The sequence below is a fragment of the Rattus rattus genome, chromosome 4 (genome assembly GCF_011064425.1).
Source record: "Rattus rattus isolate New Zealand chromosome 4, Rrattus_CSIRO_v1, whole genome shotgun sequence".
Classification (NCBI taxonomy): Eukaryota; Metazoa; Chordata; class Mammalia; order Rodentia; family Muridae; genus Rattus; species Rattus rattus.
In genome coordinates, this window is record NC_046157.1 from 93027169 (window position 1) to 93048874 (window position 21706).

Here is a 21706-nt window from a genome sequence, read left to right on the forward strand (position 1 = left end):
TCTTCACTTCAGCTCCAGTTTAAGAGATAATAAAATATGCATTCTATTCTATGACACCTGAATGTAGGCATCCTCACAAGTAACAATCACCTACCAAGATAATGGCTGCCACTGGCCCCAAGAAGCTCCAGATGAATCCTCTATGAAGGCTGAGCCAGCAGCTGTGTTCAGAAGATGAGAATTATCAGTCTGAAACTATTGAAGAAAGAAGAGTTGTACACCAGGCCCTAGAGTATGATTTAACACTGTGTGGACCCAATAATTCCTAGAAGAATTTCAGAAGAATTTCTTGTCTGACAAAAGCTATGTGCACTGAGGATCATGTTTCCCAAGTAGGAAAGAAGTAATCAAAACTTGGAAAAGTTAAACTGACTTGTAAAGCAACGAGACACTTAAACTCAAAAGCTGTTATTTCTCCAAATAAATTTTTAATAATTTCCCTAATTTTCAGAAGATAAATTTTTCTAAAGTTTTAAATGTTTCAAAGATTTAGAACTTTTTTGTAAAGTGTATATCTTAGGAAGATTGGCTATGTAAACATGGATGCTTCTCCATTTATTTTAAACTTTCATTGGTCACTTGGAAATTTTCTCATCTACAAACTATAGATGATATAGCTTAAGTAGGATGATAAACATGTAACTTTTCAAAGTGAAAGCAAGTCCAATAGATGAGGCTGTTATAATGAAATGGGTAGAAATGAGACAGTAAAATCAACAATTAGCTGTAGCTACATCAAAGAAATTAAACATTTTGTGTAAAAATACTCGATTTTTTGAGGATTTTTATATTTTGTCATGGAAAATGTCAATAACTATGAATCTGGTAACTATAATGTGCAACAGATAATATTTAGGGTACAAAAAGTATCCACTCATAAATTGTCTTCTTGGATTGAAAACTGCAACCTTGTAGCAAATGAAATGGCCAAATATTTATATTTTGCATATAAGTTTTACTGGGATTCAGTTACACTCTTTCCTGTTGATGTGTGGTCTTTCCTACATATTGTGAGACTAAATACTGGCCCCCCAAGGCCAGGTTACTCCCAGGGTAGAACCTACAGGTAGACCCAACTGACACTATACAACCTTGCCCCACTTCCCAAGTTACTCAGTTATTCATGATTGGTGACTAGTGATACTTGTAACTGGGCAGAATTACAATAAGCGGAGTTTGGGATTCCTGAGCTTGCTGTTAGAAGAGAAACATGAGTAGGGAGAGAAGACTGAAAGTGAAAAAGTTATCATGAGGTAGGTGAGTTGTGAAAACTTTGCCATGAAGGACAGCATATTGGAGTTAAGAGCAGTTCAGATGAAATATACCAATATATACCTCATGACTATTGATAAGAAAGTAGATTCATGTAGCTTAAAGGGTAGTTATCTGCCTTATTCAAGTGTATTAAATGCTTATTTAAAGTATAAAACTTGTGTGTAATTTATCTGGGACCTGAAAAAATAAAGTTGGGGTAGAGATGATGATCTGAGATTAATTTTTACAACACATTACTTTATATATTATTAATGATACATAGAAATATGCTTTAGAGTGACTGGTAAAGAAACTAGTAAAGTCATTTGGAGTAACTGGTCTGAAAACATAAGATAATTAATATTTGGTACTTTATTGAAACAGTTTTCCTGTTCACAATTTTGTTTACTATTCATGCTCTATCATTATTCTGGATGAGTGTAAGATTCAAAGTGCACACTAAGCATATCTTTTAGTGTAAGATTGTTCTTATGGATGACATTCTATCTAGGTATAACAAAGCTTGTAACTCAACACTATCAAAATGATAATCAATTCAACTTACTGCTGAGAGAAGAGATTTGGAAAATTTTTCTTAAAAAGACAGAAATTTGTGACTCTTCATAATGTAGCATTGAGTACTTTTACTTGGCTTCCTTTCAGATCTCACCTTTCAAAACACGTATGAACTACAACTATCTCCACATGTCTATCAATGAAATTAATAACTTCATCTCCATGAAGTAATGTTGAAAACCACATGAGCGACAGACCAGCCTTTGGTAGTTACTATTTTTCTTTTCACTATTTTTATTCAAAGAAATAATCTTAATCTTTACCTACTGTTTGAGGTTCTTAAAGAACACAATCCATCTGATATTAATTGGAGATTGTGAGAAGGTAAGGACCTCTCATTTTACCAAATTCTCAATGCAATAAAACACCAGAGCTACTGAGGTGTTCAGTTAGATGCACCCAGATGTCACACTGTCATCGCTACTGCACAAACTGAGCATGGATCTGAAAGCACCAGGAAGTAGAACCAGTAAGATAGGAAGCTCAAGGACACCATTGACTACATTGTGAGTTCCATTCCACCTTTGGATGCATGAGACCATCTCTCAAAGAAACAAAGCATCAATAACAAAACAAAACAAAACAAAACAAAAACAAAACAAAACTAAAACAAAACAAACAAACAAAAAAACAACCCCAGCTCCGAAAAAAAGAACCAAAAAAAAAAAAAAAAAACAAAAAAAAACAAAAGCCTGTGTCTATTGTTTCAAACAAATATATATATATATAATTAAGGGTAGCAAATGGCATCTATGACTGGGGACAACTTTTCATGTTACAGCTATAATACAATTAATTTGGGCACCACCAACAAAAAAGACACAGAAACAATATTCTTAACAATACAAAAAACATAAATTTAGTTTTCCTGTGGAATTTATAATTCATAAGTTACATTTATACATTTTCTTCTTGCATACACACATGCATATACCATGCTTACTGGTTGTATGTTCCATAATTCTTGTGGCCAGCTATTGCAGACACAGCAACAATAAGGGCAGGAAACCCATATCCTATAGGATACATGAGTCTCTTCTTGAATCTGCCTGAGTGGCTGTAGTTGGCCACTTTGAGATTTCTCACAGTAAGAAAAAGGTGTAGCCCTTCCAGAAACATCCACATGAAGGAAGCCAAGTAGAGATAGTGCAACATTCCTGCTATGATTGAGCACAGCACCTGGGAGGGAAAATAAAAATTGTAGAACAGATGTCAGCTGTGCTTGATTTAATTCTCAGTACCTATTTTTTTTTACTGGATGTTGCTATGGTAGTACAATAGGTTTCTGTGACATTTTGCTTGGAAACAGTACACTTTGAGGGAGTACATTATGGTCATTAAATTTTATTTTCCCTGTGCATAGGGACACAGGACATGGAGGGGTGGGCACTTCTGGTTGTTGCCCTCATGGAGAGCTGAAAATCAGCCCCAAGGAGTGACTTCAGGCTCGAGACCAGAGAGGAAAACGCCTAGTGACATCTGGGCCCCTTGTGCACATGGGCACAGAAGAATGAGGGGCAGGACCTTCTGCTTCCTGCCCATGGGGAGAGCTGAAACCAAGCCCTAAGGAGTGAATTCAGGCACGAGACCAGAGGTAATACAAACTTTTCTGCTCCAAGTAACCTGCCTGGTGGACTCAGGACATACAAAGGCAAAATTCCTCTGGGACCAGACACTTCCAGTTTCTAGCTGGTGCCCAAACCTAATTGATCCCGCCAACAGCTCCCTGCTCCCAAGCCTCATGGGCGGGAGAGCTAGGCTTTCAGAAAGGCAGACATTCTTGGGAACCAAGAGGAGACTACTCTCTGCCCACAATTCTGACTCTAGAGGAAAATGACTAGCACCAACTGTCCTGTGCACAGAGACCCAGGAGAAGTAGGGGGAGGCCCTACTGATTCCCTCCCACAAAGACAGCTGAAAGCCAGTGGACAGGAACAACTACATGCCTGAAAGCAGAAAGCCTGTTCCCGTAACCGGCTTAAAGAAAACAGGAAAACAGGTCTACAGCACTCCTGACACACAAGACTATAAGCCACTCCTAGAAATAGCAGAACAAGGTAACACCAGAGACAACCTGATGGTGAGAGGCAAGCGCAGGAACCCAAGTAACAGAAACCAAGACAACATCACATCATCAGAGCCCAATTATCCCAACAAAGCAAACACCGAATATCCAAACACACCAGAAAATCAAGATCAAGATTTAAAATCACATTTGATCATGATGATGGAGGACTTTAAGAAAGACATAAAGAACTCTTTTAGAGAAATTCAGGAAAACACAAGTAAAAAAGTAGAAGCCGTTAGAGAGGAAACAGAAAAATCCCTGAAAGAATTACAGGAAAACAAAATCAAACAGGTGAAGGAATTGAAAATGGAAATAGAAAAAATAAAGAAAGCCCAAAGGGAGACAACACTGGATATAGAAAACCAAAGGAAGAGACAAGGAGCCGTGGATAGAAGCATCACCAACAGAATACAGGAGATAGAAGAGAGAAGCAGAAGATTCCATAGAAATCAAGGATACAACAGTCAAAGAAAATGGAAAATGGAAAATGCTACTGACCTAAAACATACAGGAAATCCAGGACACAAAGAGATTTGACACAAAGACACAAAGATTTGATCCAGGATCAAATCTAAGGATAATAGGTATAGAGGAGAAGGAAGACTCGCAATTCAAAGGACCAGTAAATGTCTTCAACAAAATCATAGAAGAAAACTTCCCTAGCAAAAGAGAGTGATACCCGTAAACATACAAGAAGCCTACAGAACTCCAAAGAGATTGGACCAGAAAAGAAACTCCTCCCGTCACATAATAGTCAAAACACCAAATGCACAAAACAAAGAAAGAATATTCAAAGCAGTAAGGGAAAAAGGTCAAGTAACATATAAAGGCAGACCTATCAGAATCACACCAGACTTCTCACCAGAGACTATGAAAGCCAGAAGATCCTAGACAGATGTCATACAGACCCTAAGAGAACACAAATGCCAGCACAGCTTACTATACCCAGCAAAATTCTCAATTAATATAGATGGAGAAACCAAGATATTCCATGACAAAACCAAATTCACATGATATCTTTCTACAACTCCAACCCTGCAAAGGATAATAAATGGTAAAGCCCAACACAAGGAGGCAAGCTTCACCCTAGAAAAAGCAAGAAACTAATAGTTTTGCAAGAAAACATAGAGAATACAAGCACAAAAACATAATCTCATCTCCAAATATGAAGATAATAGGAAGCAACAATCACTATTCCATAATATCTCTCAACATCAATGGACAAAATTCCCCAATAAAAAAAAAACAGATTAGCCAATTGATAGGTAATGAGGACCAAGCATTTTGCTGCCTACAGGAAACACACCTCAGAGACAAAGACAGACACTACCTCTGAGTAAAAGGCTGGAAAAACAACTTTCCAAGCAAATGGTCTGAAGAAGCAATATGGAGTAGCCATTCTAATATTGAATAAAATCGATTTTCAACCAAAAGTCATCAAAAAAGATAAGGAAGGACACTTCATATTCATCAAAGGAAAAATCCACCAAGATGAAATTTCAATCCTAAATATCTATGCTCCAAATACAAGGGCACCTACATACATAAAATAACTCTTACTAAAGCTCAAAGCAAACATTGCGCCTCAAACAATAATAGTAGGAGATTTCAACACCCCACTATCATCAAAGAACAGATCATAGAAACAGAAATTAAACAGACAGAGAGAGACTAACAGAACTTATGAACCAAATGGACTTTCCAGATATTTATAGAACATTCTATCCTAAAACAAAAGGATATACCTTCTTCTCATTACCTCATGGTACTTTCTCCAAAATTGACCATATAAGCGGGAATAAAACAGGCCTCAGGTGATACAGAAAGATAGAAATATTCCCATGCATCCTATCAGACTACAACAGGCTAAAAATGATCTTCAATAACAATAAGAAAAAAACAGACACTTATACATGGAAGCTGAACGATGCTCTACTCAATGATAACCTGGCCAAGGAAGAAAGAAAGAAATTAAAGACTTCTCAGAATTTAATGAAAATGAAGGTGCAACATACCCAAACTAATGGGTGACAATGAAAACTGTGAGTGCCTGTAGAAAGAAACAGGAGAGAGCATATATAAGCAGCTTGACAGCACACCTAAAAGCTCTAGAACAAAAAGAAGCAAACACACCCAGGAGGAGTAGAAGGCAGGAAATAATCAAACTCAGAGCTGAAATCAACCAGGTAGAAACAAAAAGGACAATACAAAGAATCAACAGAACCAAAAGCTGGTTCTTTGAGAAAATCAACAAGATAGATAAACCCTTAGCCAGACTAATGAGAGGACACAATCCAAATTAACAAAATCAGAAATGAAAAGGGAAACATAACAACAGAATCAGAGGAAATTCAAAAAATCATCAGATCCTTTAAAAAAGCCTATATTCAACAAAACTTGAAAATCTGCAGGAAATGGACAATTTCCTAGACACATACCAGGTACTGAAGTTAAATGAGGAATATATAAGCCATTTAAACAACCCCATAACTCCTAAAGAAGTAGAAGCAGTTATTAAAAGTCTCCCAACCAAAAGGAGCCCAGGTCCAGATGGGTTCAGTGAAGAATTCTCTCAGCCCTTCATAGAAGACCTCATACCAATACTATCCATACTATTCCACAAAATTGAAACGGATGAAGCACTACCGAATTCCTTCAATGAAGCCACAATTGCTCTTATACATAAACCACACAAAGGCCCAACAAAGAAAGAGAACTTCAGACCAATTTCCCTTATGAATATCGACACTAAAATACTCAATAAAATTCTTGCAAACTGAACCCAAGAACACATCAAAACAATCGTCCATCATGATGAAGTAGGCTTTATCCCAGGTATGCAGGGATGGTTTAATATACAAAAAACAGGAATTCAAGGCCCATTCTTAAACATAGTAAAAGCCATATACAGCAAACCAGAAACTAACAATAAACTAAATGGAGAGAAACTTGAAGCAATCCCTCTAAAATCAGGGATTCAACAAGGCTGCACACTCTCTCCCTACTTATCCAATATAGTTCTCAAGGTGCTAGCCAGAGCAATCAGACAACAAACGGAGATCAAGGGATACAGATTGGAAAGGAAGAAGTCAAAATATCACTATTTGCAGATGATGTGATAGTATATTTAATTGATCCCAAAAGTTCCACCAGAGAACTACTAAACCTGATAAACACTTTCAGTAAAGTGGCTGGGCATAAAATTAACTCAAATAAATCAGTAGCCTTCCTCTACACAAAAGAGAAGCCAGCCAAAAAAAAAATTAGGGAAATGGCACCCTTCATAATAGTCCCAAATAATATTAAATAACTCAGTGTGACTTTAACCAAGCAAGTGAATGATCTGTATGATAAGAACTTCAAGCCTCTGAAGAAAGAAATTGAAGAAGATCTCAGAAGATGGAAAGATCTCCCACACTCATATACTGGCAGGATTAATACAGCAAAAATGGCCATTTTACCAAAAGAGATTTACTAATTCAATGCAATCCCCATTAAAATTCCAATCCAATTCTTCAGAGAGTTAGACAGAACAACTTTCAAATTCATCTGGAATAAAAAACCCAGGATAGCTAAAACTGCTCAACAATAAAAGGACTTCTACAGAAATCACTATTCCTGAACTCAAGCAGTATTACACAGCAATAGTGATAAAAACTGAATGATATTGGTACAAAGACAAGCAGATAGACCAGTGGAATAGAATTGAAGACCCAGGAATGAACCCACACACCTTTGGTCACTTAATTTTTCACAAAGGGTCTAAAACTATCCAGTGGAAAAAAGATAGCATTTTCAGCAAATGGTGCTGGTTCAACTGGAGGTCAACATGTAGAAGAATGCAGATCAATCCATTCTTATCACCATATACAAAGCTTCAGTCCACATGGATCAAGGACCTCTACATCAAACCAGATACACTCAAACTAATAGAAGAAAAAGTGGGAAAGAATCTCGAACACATGGGCACTGAAGAAAATTTACTGAATAAAACACCAATGGTTTATGCTCTAAGATCAAGAATCGACAAATGGGATCTCATAAAACTGTAAAGATTCTGTAAGGCAAAGGACACTGTTGTTAGGACAAAATGGCAACCATCAGATTGGGAAAAAATCTTTACCACTCCTACAACTGATAGAAGGCTTATATACAAAGAACTCATGAAGTTAGATGGCAGGGAGACAATAACCCTATTAAAAAATGGGGTTCATAGGTAAACAAAGAATTCACAACTGAGGAATGTCGAATGGCTGAGAAGCACCTAAAGCAATGTTCAACATCTTTAGTTATAGAGGAAATGCAAATCAAAACGAACCTGAAATTTCACCTCACACCAGTCAGAACGGCTATGATCAAAGACTCCAGTGACAGCAGATCCTGGCCAGGATGTGGAAAAAGAGGAATACTCCACCATTGTTTGTGAGATTGCAGACTGGTACAACCATTCTGGAAATCAGTCTGGAGGTTCCTCAGAAAATTGGACATTGCACTACCTGAGAACCCAAATATACCTCTCTTGGCCATATACCCAAAAGATGCTCCAACATATAAAAAAGACACATGCTCTACTATGTTCATAGCAATTTTATTTATAGTAGCCAGAAGCTGGAAAGAACCCAGATGCCCTTCAACAGAAGAGTGGACACATAAAATGTGGTACATCTACACAATTGAATACTACTCAGTTATCAAAAACAATGACTTCATGAAATTCATAGGCAAATGAATGGAACTGGAAAATATCATTCTGAGTGAGGTAACCCAATCACAGAAAAACACACATGGTATGCACTCATTGATATGTGGATATTAGCCTAAATGCTCGAATGACACTTGATGCTCAGAAAACCTGAAACTCAAGAAGGATGACCAAAATGAGGATGCTTCACTCCTTCTTTAAAACGGGAACAAGAATACCCATAGGAGAGAATAGGGAGGTAAAGTTTAGAACAGAGGCTGAAGGAGCACCCATTCAGAGCCTGCCCCACATGTGGCCCATACATATACAGCCACCAAACTAGATAAGATGGATAAAGCAAAGAAGTGCAGGCTGACAGGAACCGGATGTAGATGTCTCCTGAGAAACACAGCCAGAATATGGTAAATACATAGGGGCATGCCTACAGCAAACCACTGAGCTGAAAATGGGACCCCCATTGAAGGAATCAGAGAAAGAGCTCAAGGAGCTTGAGACCCCATGTGAACAATAATGCCAATCATCCAGAGCTTCTAGGGACTAAGTCACTACCCAAAGACTATAAATGGACTGACCCTGGGCTCCAGCTCCATAGGTAGCAATGAATAGCCTAGTAAGGGCAACAGTGAAAGGGAAAGCCCTTGGTACTGCCAATGCTGGACCCCCCCAGTGACTGGGATTCTTAGGGGGAGGGTGGTAATGGAGGGAGGATGGTGAGGGGAACACCCATATAGAATGGGAGGGAGAGAGGTTAGCGGGATGTTGCCAGGAAACCGGGAAAGGGAATAACATTTGAAATGTAAATAAGAAATACCTAATTTAATAAAGATGGAAAAATAAATAAATAAATAAAAATAAAAAAATACTTTCCACCTGAATACTACATCAGGTTAGAAAATCCCAAGGAATTAATGCTACCAGCACATGCCTCAAATTATTAATGCAGAAGGATTCCTAGATCCATATTCCATTTCCCCAGATCTTTAAACATAATTTTAAGACAAACTTTCTGGGCTGCCTCCTGGGTGTCTTCAGTGGAATCTGCATGAAATCTTTTATGCTAGGAACTTGAAAATAATGATTGAATGGCTCTCTTTCCATCTTGATATTATTTTTTCTTCCTAGTTGATTGAGTCTTAGATAAAAGGCAAAAAATGTTCAAATCTTTTTTGCAGTGTCTGTGTTAGAGAAAATGACAATGAGGCCCCAAAGAAAAATATTCAATAATATTCAAGCTATATAAATAAAATAAATGTCCTCTCAGGATGAGATTTCATCACTTTCAATGAATGTAAATCAGACTTACATATCATAAATGATATAACAATAGAAATAAATATTAAGAAATTTAGTTTTAAAATGTGTGCACATTTTTGATCCATATGTATATATAATAATTTTCAGCTCTGACTGTAATATTTCTTTAGTATAAACTTTGTTATTGTTGTTATTATTATTATCATTATTATTATTATTACTATCACTCTGTGTGCACATTTGAGGAAGACAAAGAATAACTTTGTATGCTTTCATTCATTAATTTAAGTCACTAACTTTCTGTGACAATTGGATTTACTCACTTAGGAGAACAAGAATTTATTTGACTAATTTGTTTTACAGAATAATATTCATTTTATGTTAATTAGCAGCTTCCTGTATTTATTATGTATGTGCACTATGTTTATGATTCCATATGTATGTATCTGGGACCGCTAATGCAAATGTAATTCTCTTGGAAATGGAGTTTCAGACATCTGTGAACCTCCTTGAGAGTGCTAGGTATCAAATCCAACTCTTCTTCAAGAGCATCAAGTGGTCTTACATGTTTCCAGCTATGCTTCTGACTTATAAAATCATGACTGAGATGGCAGAAGAAACTATGATACGGAATTGAAATGTATGATACAAAATATATGGATAACAAAATTAACATTTTAGGAATGTGAAGCATATATACGAAATACTATGAAATGACTACAAAATGAGATAAAAGTGGATTAGATACTGTTGCATACATATTCAACTACTTGACTAAAAAATAGATTTCTCAGGAGTAATGATATTTACCTGTAATCATGGAAAACTTAGTTTGACCATTAGACACCTCTATGATATAGAGATAATAAATATGGTAAGATGTCCTCTGGTTTTACATGTGAACCATGTATAAATACATACACACACACAATAAATAAATACAGCTTAACTTCTTATAAATATATAATACGTAAGGATAGCAATTAAATTACTAAAACAAAATGATGGAGGTAGTATAGAAAATGTGTTCAGAAAAATGATATTTTTCTCAATTTGAGTGGTCCAAAGTCAAAGGGAATTCTTAAAATTGTCAGAAATTGTGAATGAAAAATAAAGATATTTACCATACTCAGCCTTAATTGTAGTACAAAATATTGACTGAGATAAATATGTATTTTTATTTAAAGGAATTGTTGGCAGCACCATTTATATTATTTTTAAGGACAACAGGTAAAAGACAGAAACAATCACACACATTCTTCTAAGTGATTAATGAATAACCAGGATGAGGTAAATCATACAATGTACTATTATAGCCATATAATAAAAACAAGCTTCGATATTGCCATTATTTCAATGAATATTAAAACATCACAATCACGAGCACACATAAAGAAGACAGACTGTTATGTAAGACTTTATTCTGAAATAAAACAGCCATCCTGCAGATAGGCTCATGAAGCTCATAAAGAAAAAAACTTACAATCCTCAGAATATGCCTGAAACTAACAAGGTTAACAGGGTATCTCCTCAGTATTATACATGCAGTAAATCTAATTCAAAGACCTTCACCTGAATCCATGGCAGATCAGCATTTATTTCACCTAAACCCAGCAGCCTGCCTGTCTTTCAGGAGGTCTGTCTTAAACAGAGACATAGGCAAGACTCGTGCCTCAATTCTTGTGCCATGTGAGATCACCACAGAGTCCCGCAGGCTTGGGATCTACATGAAGACCATTGCCCTTCTGGTCTGCCCCTCCACTTGCACCTGTGGCAGAGTGGCATGCCTACTCTCTAACGGCACAGCTGTGGCTGTAATCCAGGAGAACTCTTCTAACCAGAGAGGGGAGGCCTGCTCTATCCAGAAACAGGGGAGGCCTTCTCTAACCAGAACAGCACTGCTTACTTCTCAGTAGGCCTGCTCTAACCCAGGTCACACAGTTCCATCTACCTTTGAGGGGGCCTGTTACAATCAGAATAGCTAAGAACAAGCACTCAAGGTCACAGCAAATTCTGGCAATGATATAGGAAAAAGGAACTGTCTTCCATAGCTGATGGGATTGCAAACTCACACTACCCATCTGGAAATCAATATGGCATTTTTGTAAAAATTTGGAAATAGTTCTACCTGAAGTCCCAGCTACACTGCTCCTTGGCATATACCCAAAAGATGCTCCATTCTAACACGCAGATACATGCTCCACGATGTTCATAGTAGCCTTATTAATAATAGTGAGAAACTGAGGGCAACCCAGAAGATCCTCAACCAAGGAATGGATACATAAACTATGGTTCAATTGCCATTTAAAACTTGGACATCATGAATTTTTCAAGTAAATGAAATGAAACTAGAAAATGCCATTTTGAGTGAGACCCAACTCAGACTCAAAGGGACCATACATGGTATGTACACACAGATAAGTGCATATTAGTCAAAATGTACAGAATATCAATGATACATGCCCACCCCATACCACAGGAAGTTTTACAAGAAGGAAGTCCCAAGTAAGAATGTTTCAATTCCACTTAGAAGGTAGAACAAAATAATTATGAGAGGTAAGGAGTGACCTGGGTACAAAGAGGGGGTGGGGTGTGAATAGAGGCAGGGTCAGGTATGGGGATAGAAGAGTAGCCCAGAAGGCCAAGAGAATGAATGGGAATATGTGACTGCCAGGGTTGGGGGTTGGGAGGAACTGTAGAAAGTCCCAGAGACCTGGAATGTGAGAGTTTCCCAGGACTCAATGAGATAACATTAGCCAAAATGCCCAACCAACCCTATGGAGACGGAATCTGAAGAGTCTACCTCTAGGAGGTAGAAAGGGCCCACAATGAAGCAATGGGGTCAACGACCCAACTCAAATTTTCTTGACCTAGAATTGTTCATGTCTAAAATTAAATGGAGCAGAAAAAGGTAAGGCTTTCCTATAACCTGCTCAACTTGGGATCCATCACATGGTTGGGTAACAAACCCTGACAGCATTACTGATGCTATATTGTGTTCAAAGATGGGAGCTTAGCATGGTATCTTAGTTAAGGTTTTACTGCTACGAACAGACATCATGACTAAGGTAAATTGTAAGAACAACATATAATTGGGGCTGGCTTAGAGATTTAGATGTTCAGTCCATTGTTATCAAGGTGGAACAGTAACAGCATCCAGTCAGAAGAAGCTGAAAGTTCTACATCTCCATCTGAAGACTTCTAGAAGAATACTGACTTCCAGGCAGCTAGGACAATAGTATTAAAGCTCACATCTGCAAGGCTACACCTACTCCAACAAGGTCAAACCTCCCAACACTGTCATTCCCTGGGCCAAGAATATACAAACGATCCCATTCCACTCCCTGGTTCCCATAGGCTCACTCAAACACATGAGTCTAGGGAGGCTATATCTACCCATAGTATAATTTAAAAAGTTCATTTACCCCAACTTCTGAAGTCCCATATTCTATAGGAATAACAACAATGTTAAAAGTCCAAAGTTTAAAGTCTCTTCTGAGATTCATCCAATCACTTTACTGTAATCCCCAAATCAAGATAGGAAACCAGCTGGGCAAACTTCAACCCTGCATCTCCATATCCGATGTCAACCATGTTTCAGATCTCCAACTTCTTTTTCATCTTTATTGATGGCAACAAACTTCTTTTCTTGGGCTGACACCACTCCCTGTTAGTATCATTTGTAAGGAAATATCCTATGGCTCTGGCATTGTGAAAATCTTGGGGTCTTCAAGGCATCCTCAATACTATAGCTTTTTGTTTCAATGTCTGGGATCCAAACATGAGGATCTGGGATCCTTCAGAGAAGTGGCATCACTTCTCCACTTCTTACCTCTGTAACACACTAAGCTTGGGTTGATCCTCTGCAACTGCTGATTTTAGAGATCATCCCATGCTACTGGCATCTCCAATATGCTGAGGTCTTCTATTGCAACTAGGCTTCACATAAAACCTCTCCTAGGCTCTCTTCCTGATGCCAAATCTCAACTCCTTTGTATGACACCTTCGGTTCTGGACCATCAACTGCAACTGAGGCTGTACCTTCACCCACGGCCTTCCATGGTATCTCACAGTGGCAAGCCTCAGCTGCTCTTCATGACTCCTTCTTGCCTTGAAACCAGTACCACTGCCTGGGTGACTCTTACACCTTACTAAGTTCAGTTGCAGCACCAGGTACAACCTTGGCTTCCTCTGGAACATAGCTTCATTTTGCTTTCAGAAGACACCTCCCAGAATATTTAACATCAATGGTGCTAATTTCTTCTTAAACACAGCTAATTTCTTAGTTCCAGCTAATTCCATCAATTGTCCCAGTTGTCCCTTCTATTCTGGACTCTAAAGCCAGAGTCACATAGCCAAAGCTGTTCTGTTCTTCTGCTTCTTTGGCTGGAACATGACCCCCCATATATTATCTTACCAGCCTTCTGTTTTCCAATTCCCTCACTGCCTAAGCTTGGCTGTTCTATAGATTGACCTTGAACTCAGAGATCTGCACGGTTCTGTCTCCTGAGATTAAAGTTGTGTACCACCATGCCTGTAGTTAAGTTTTCATTTTCTTCTAAAACTTGTTCTCTCTCAGCCTGGACTTTAACTCAGATATCTGCTTGGCTTTGACTCCTGGAATTAAGGGTGTGTAGTGCCATGCCAGAACCTAAATTTCACTGAATAGGATCTTGACCCAAGGTCACCACTCCTTTAATTCAATATAATATCCTTGAACTAAGGATTCAGCTCCACTGCACTTCCCTGGTGCCCCTTTATTACTTGAACTATATGATTTATATAGTTCTCTTTCCTAAGCTTGACACACTTGTTCAAAACATAGTTCATGAAAATGTTTTCTAGGCTTTTTCGAGATTTCCTTTGTCAATTCAATTAATATAAATCTCTTTACCTTAGCCTCAGCTAGACTATTAAGACAAGGCAAAAACAGCCACATTCTTCACCAAAATACCATAAAACCAGTCTCTGTGCCGTATATTGAAATTCTTCTCTTCTAAAACCTCTTGGGGGCATGTCTTCACAATTCAAATCACTATCTGAAAAACATCTTCCACATCTCTACTAGGATATCTATTAAGCACCATTTAAAGCATCCCGCAGCTTTCCAAATCTAAAGTCTCAAAATCCACATTCTTCCAAACAAAACCATGGTCAGGCCTTTCACAGTGATATGCCACTCCTGGTGACAATTATTATGTCAGTTAGGATTTTACTGCTGTGAAGAGATACCATGACCAAAGCAAGTCTTGTAAGGACAGCATGTAACTGGGGCTGGCTTAGAGGTTCAGAGGTTCAGTCCATTACCATCAAGGTGGGAGAGTGACAGCATTCAGGAAGAAGGAGCTGAGAGTTTTACATCTTCATCTGAGGGTTGCTAGCAGAACCTCTGACTCTCAGTATTAAAGGTATTAAATACCTTTCAGAAGACACTTCCCAGAATATTTAATATCAATGATGCTGGATTCTTCTTAATCATGGCTAATTTCTTAACTCCAGCTAATTACCACCAATTATCCCAGTAGTTCTTTCTATTCTGGACTCTAAAGTCAGAGTCACATAGCAAAAGTTGCTCTGTTCTGCTTCCTGTGGCAGGAACATATCTTATCTTACTACCCTTCTGTTATGATTAACTCACTGCCTGAGCTTTTCTATTCTGGACCCTGTGGTGTAGACGGACCTCAAACTCAGAAATCTAGTTGGCTCTGTCTCCTGGGATTAAAGTTGTGTACTACCATGCCTGTATTTAAGCTTATTTCAAAAGGTATTTTAAAAGATGTTAAATACCACACTCAAGAGGTCACACCTCCCAACAGTGCCACTCTTGTGCCAAGCATATACAAACTATTGGACATGGCTATACTCTGAGATTCCATTATCAGTAGCTGACTGAGACAGTTGAAGCTACTTACAGACAACCATTGGATTGAAGTCAGCAACCACTATGGAAGAGTGTAGGGAAGGATTTTGAGAGCTGAAGGGGATGGTAACTTCATAAGAAGAAAAAAAAATGTCAACTATCTCTGACAACTGGGAGCTCCCCGAGAATAACCCACCAACCAAAGAGCATGCATGTGTGAGACCCACAGCACATCCGTAGCAGAGGACTGTCTCATCTGTCCTCAGTGGGATGTGCCGAATCCTGTAGAGATGTGATGCCTCAGGTAAGAGAGAAAATAAGAGAGGTGGGCAAGTGAAGCTGCCTCTCAGAGGTGTAGGTGTGGGTAGAAGGGGTAAAGAACTTTCAGATAGAGACTGGGAAGGGGCAATATTTGGGATGAAAATAAATAAAATAATTAATTAAGAAACTGCCTCAAAAAGAAGATTATCTGATTAGCTGTGAGGCTAAGAGAAGAGAGTCAGTCCATGTCAATTATTTGGAGGATTTCTGGCCTGTCTACCTGCTTGGAAGTTGAAAGTGACATTTAGTCTCATTCTTCACATGAGGCATCACCAATCGTGGAGTGACCTTCTTGGCAATGCAGCTGCTTTTCTGTCATCCATGATACAGTAATTAACTTTTCCCCACATTGCTTAAGTAATCACAGTAAATTAAGTTTGGTTTGAACAGTGTAAAAAGACAGAAAACAGATATATGGTCATGTTCGTTGCACAGGATATTTTGCAAAATCTGTGCATTTGACTGATCTGTATTATGCTATGAAGTATTCATGTCTTTGGAGTGTACACGTTTCCTATGTACATGTATGAGGCACTTGCATGTATGTGTGTGTGTGTTTGTGTGGTATTTGTAAATATTTGGAGCATGAATGTGTGTGCATACATCTGTGTATGTTATGTGTGTAATAAGTGCTCCATGTGTATATATGGTGTAAGGTGTTTGATGTGCAAGTGTGGTACACGGTTGTATATGATGTATGCACATTTGTGCACAGAGTTATTCTAATGTATGGTGTGTGTACATGTGTGTGTGAAGCCAGATGAATATGTGCTGTTAAGACTCTCCACTTTGTTCTTCTGAGAAAAAGTCTCCCACTGAACTTGACTCTGGTTATTTCAGTTATGTTTTTTAGTCAGTAAGATGCACAGAACTTGTTGACTTCATCATCCATGTGACATTTTATGAAGATGCTAGGATCTGAACTCAGTTGTTTGTTCAACAACAGCAGTTGATCTTCATCCCTAAGCCATAGTCCTATCCCAAATATACCCTTTCCAATTTCATGGGCCAAATTCTTACTAGAGCCTGTAATGAGACATTTGCATATTAGAGAGGAAGCATAAAGCTATTAGGCTGTGAGCACTCAGCGTTTCTTTAGCTGCATTGGCCTATCATATATTTCAGTTGTCACTGATAATAACAATTTATTATGCATTCAGAAAGAACTAAGGGTAGGTTTTAATTACTCATGCCACACAAGAAGATAATCTTCAGAGGGAACACATATCCTAATTTTTGCTTTATATATCATCTTTTCAATCTATGACACAGAGTTTCATGGCAGAGAACAGATATAACTTAGTGGGTAGATATTCAAAGCTCAAAGTGATACTTCTGGAAAAACTTCTTCCTATATTTATACACCACCTTGTAATATATGAAAAGAGATAGTATAAAGCAAACACTTGTCTTTCTGTACAAAAACTATTCATAATAGCAATAAAGAACAATTTATTGGTGAGTGGTGAGCCCAGCAGCAAAATCTTTTAAAGAAGGCTCCATGACTTTTCTGTACTTTTATATATTTATTTTAAAATACTGTATCAGTATTGTGCCAGAACTAGCCTCTGACTCATAAACCTTCTGTAGTTTTCTATGTAGCTAACTAGAGTAAAAAACCTTGCACTATTATTTTACTAAATACATATTAACTAAACATGGTCCTGTGGCACGTTATGGCATTTCAATATGTCTACACAGAATGGGATGACCAAATCAGGGTCATTCACATATTAGCACAGATATATCAGTTCTTTGTGTTCCTTCTAGAAATACTAAAATGCATTTTTGCTGGTAACTTGAAATATTCACTTAATTATTGTCAGTGTTCTATTATGCTACAAGGATCTACATTTATCATTTATATATTTTTCATTAAGCCATCATCAATGGTTGGGTTGCATACTCAAACACTAAACCCATAATATAATTATATTATCATGTTTATATCTTTTCAAAACAATCAAACAATCTGTGTATAATAAATATAGAAAAAAATTTCATGAATAGGACTCAATAATTGCTTATTTTTCCATGATATTAAAGTGAGAATTCATTCAAGTTCAAACATCTTTACAATGAAGAGTATTAGAGTAACTTGCAGATTAGTATGGCAAATCTACAGTCAGTTTCTTCAAACCTCTAGCTTATTGTTTATGGTAGAGTCTTGTAGGTAATGTAAGGACTTCCAAACATAGGGTCATATTACTCAGCATACCTTACAGTTTGCTGTGGTGAGGTGAAAGTACTATAACAATAAGAGGAAGTTTTATGCACTCTTGGTTTTATCTGTATAAGCTTCCCCTGCAAGAGTATGTAGTAACTTTTTTCCTTTTGGGATTAAAAGATGACTTTGAAGCTGTGTAGTGACAGTAAGAAATGCACCTTTAGCGTGTAGGAAAATAATTGACATACTTTAAATCTATTTGTTTGCATCTATCCTGAGATGTCATAAGTTTTACCTATGGATAAAGAAATGACCCAGTGAGTAGGAGTACTTGCTTTGAAAGCATGGCAACATGAGCTCAAATGCACAGAAATATAATGAAAGTTTGGCATGTTTTCATGTGTCTATAAGCCCAGCATTATGAGACAAAGGAGGAAGGTATATCACCAAAGCTTTCTGGTCAGCCATCCTCATGAAAGGGGAAAGCATCTGATTCATTAAGAGACTATGTCCCAAATCACTAAAGAGCACACAATAAACACGACTAACACTTTGCTCTATCTGCTGTATACATATGCATTACTGTACGCACGTGTACATTCATGTCCCTGAAGTAGGCTCAGACACCACCAACACAAATCACACTCTAGAATGACATTACTGCTAGTAATACTGTTGATTCCAAAATGGCCAACTAAAGATAGAGACCCCTTCAAATATATTTATGAATATAAAGTTAAACAAAATACAAATGACAAAAAATAGACAAACATCTTGTCTTTATACATACTGTCATGGATTAAAAAATAACTGTGATGTAAAAACATGAAAACCTCATTTATTCCTTTGTTCAATAAAGTTGGTGTTTTGAGTAAAAGATGAAAGAAAGCTAAAATTATCTTCCAGCAGTTTCATCTATCTCTATTGTGATACTCTCACTCTTCATACTTGCTAAGGACATGATAGTTAAGAATGATTAAGACAATGAAGTAATTTTATTAAGTCACTAACCTTAGGCTTAGTTCTGTTGATGCCTATGAGGAAGAGGAGGTCAGCCAGGAAAAGGCAGATGGAGAGCTGTAGGTGGAGTGTCGTGCTGGTATTCTGAATGGGCCGGCACAGGAGAAAAGTGATGGCCGCCAGAAATAGGCACAAGAGAGAAAGACTGAGTCCCACATAGGTGATCACAGAGAGTGCAGAAAGCACAGCGTTCTCCTACAAACCACAAAGGGATACTTCAGAGTCTCCATGTATATATTGCAGTAACCATAATATCAGCTATAGGAAACCTGATATATTGGGGATCTTTTCTTAGTTGTGTCATACAGTTTAAGATTAGTGCTTAACATATGAGAGTCACTAAATATTGACTAAATGAAACATGCATGCAGAAATAGATATCATGATGGCCATTGAGTAGTAAAATACTTCATAAACACGGAGTAAAGTGCAATAGGGGTTTGTAAATCTGTATCATAGACTAAAAGCTACATTAAACAAGGCTACCTAAATGATTAACACTTGTGAATATAAAGAGTTGGACCATTACAAAATAGCAATAATATAATTATAATTGTCTTTAGCCCTGTAAATATCATCTATTGTTTAACTGATAATTACCCCAGCATTATTGAGAATATTATGTACATTCTTATGAATCACACAACCAGACCTCTAAATTGCATTATTCCAAACCATAAAATAACAATAGCATCTGGGAAATGCAAGATTTCCATGCTTCCCTGTGATCCATCCATCTGATGTTCCACTATCATATTTGAATTAATTGAATACATTATTTTCTTTTTTTCTCTTACTATAAAATAATGCTATTTATGATCATCTCTATCTTTCCAGGCCATTTCCACTTATGTTTCAACTTACAACAAGGTATTTTTTTTTATTTCTTATGAAATGAGAGCTTTGATGATTTTATTATTTCACACTGACTAGAAGATAAAAGATGAGTTTCTTTCAAATTTACTTACAAGAAACTTTGTTGGCATCTAAAATTCTATAGAATGATGATAATTCTTTGATCTTAGCCAGCTATTTCAATTTGTTTCAACCAAGGCACTTTGGATATAACTGTCTTGCAAGTTAAAGGATGCTTCCAATTCCAGATCCCATTGTCTCCTGCAAGTTTAAGGTCTTCTACCTAGATTTCTCAACATTTGAAATATTTCATTTAAAAGTATGTTTTTTTCTTTTTTTAAGTCTTTATGAAATAAAATTACTGAAAGAAAGGTCATGTGCTATAGTTTAACCAGCCTTTGGTTATAATAACTCTGGAGTGTGTGTTCTGCAGTCAATACAAGAATATTCCATGGGTCATCTAAGCACTCTATACCCAACTGCTTATTTTAAAAATGTGTTACTCTGTTACTATAAAATCTTCATGAAATAAAATTACTGAAGAAAGGTCATGTGTTATATCTATGCTTAACTACCTTTAATTATGATATGAACTGTATATTCTGAACTCATTTCAAATCATCTAGGAGTAGTATAAGTTCAATATATCCAAACTTGTAATATTCTATATAGTGCGATTCATACTATTCTCATTTTTTATCTATAATCAACTACTGGAATTTCTTGAGAGTTTGGCAATTCTACCAGAGAAGAGAAGCTACCTCTGTATCTTTCTGGAGGTTCTGATGTTAAAGGTCCCTATCAGCTGTGTATTCCAACATTGATCTCCATTTAGTGTATTCCTGGGAGGTTATAGAACCTCTCTGGCATACAATTTATTCCAGAGGGTATATCACCTGGGTAGACTATGAGGGTTTATAACTGTGTTCCCTTTTTTCATTCATTTGTGTAGACAAATTTTGACATCTGCTTGTGATATCACTCTTTCGGTGTCATGACAGACAGTGTACTTTTGAAACAAGATGGCCAAATGAATGTTTTTCTTTACACTGCTTTCAGTCACAGTATTTTATGAGAGAAGTAGTAAAATAACTAATAAACGTTGACAAAAACATATCCATTGTCTTTCATGGAGTTTTGGCACATTAGGTCATGCATATAGCTTCAGTGGACACATTTCTAGCCAGTCAAGTCAATTGAATCAACCTCAGTATTCAATAATTCTACAAAATATCAGGGGGATAACAGAGGGGAACCAAGTTGCACTCATTTTCTTATAGATTTTCTAATAATAATCTCTTATTAAATGTACAGTCAAATAACTCTAGGTATTTTCATAGATATATATTAAAATAAACACCAATTTCATGCTTTAGCCCTGTGAGACTTGATACCTCATTGGATAGACCAACAAGCACAGCAAAGCTGGACAGGTGGAAACACTTGCAAATTGTGTAGGATTTATTGGTGTACACGTGAGAGCAGCCCTTAGTAGACCAGCTACCCCCTTCCTCTGATCCTTCCCAATAGACACAGAGATGTTCTGCTCTTGAGTCAATGGGCTGTAAAGGAAACAATAGAAAAGTCAAAATGCCAAGTTTTATTTATCTTTAATTAAGATAAATGACA

At 37.1% G+C, this 21706-nt stretch overlaps 1 protein-coding gene across 1 annotated transcript in view; it reads right to left on the reverse strand.

Annotated features, from left to right (window-relative positions):
* Nucleotides 1–21706, reverse strand: part of LOC116899235 (adhesion G protein-coupled receptor E4-like) — an 82722-nt gene that overhangs the window by 42602 nt on the left and 18414 nt on the right. Inside the window, exons 6-9 of the mRNA XM_032900837.1 lie at nt 21472–21639; nt 19214–19417; nt 2774–3009; nt 95–161 (exon numbers count right to left, since the gene is read on the reverse strand). Of these exons, the coding sequence (XP_032756728.1) occupies nt 95–161; nt 2774–3009; nt 19214–19417; nt 21472–21639 (675 nt within the window). The remainder of the gene's footprint in view (nt 1–94; nt 162–2773; nt 3010–19213; nt 19418–21471; nt 21640–21706) is intronic.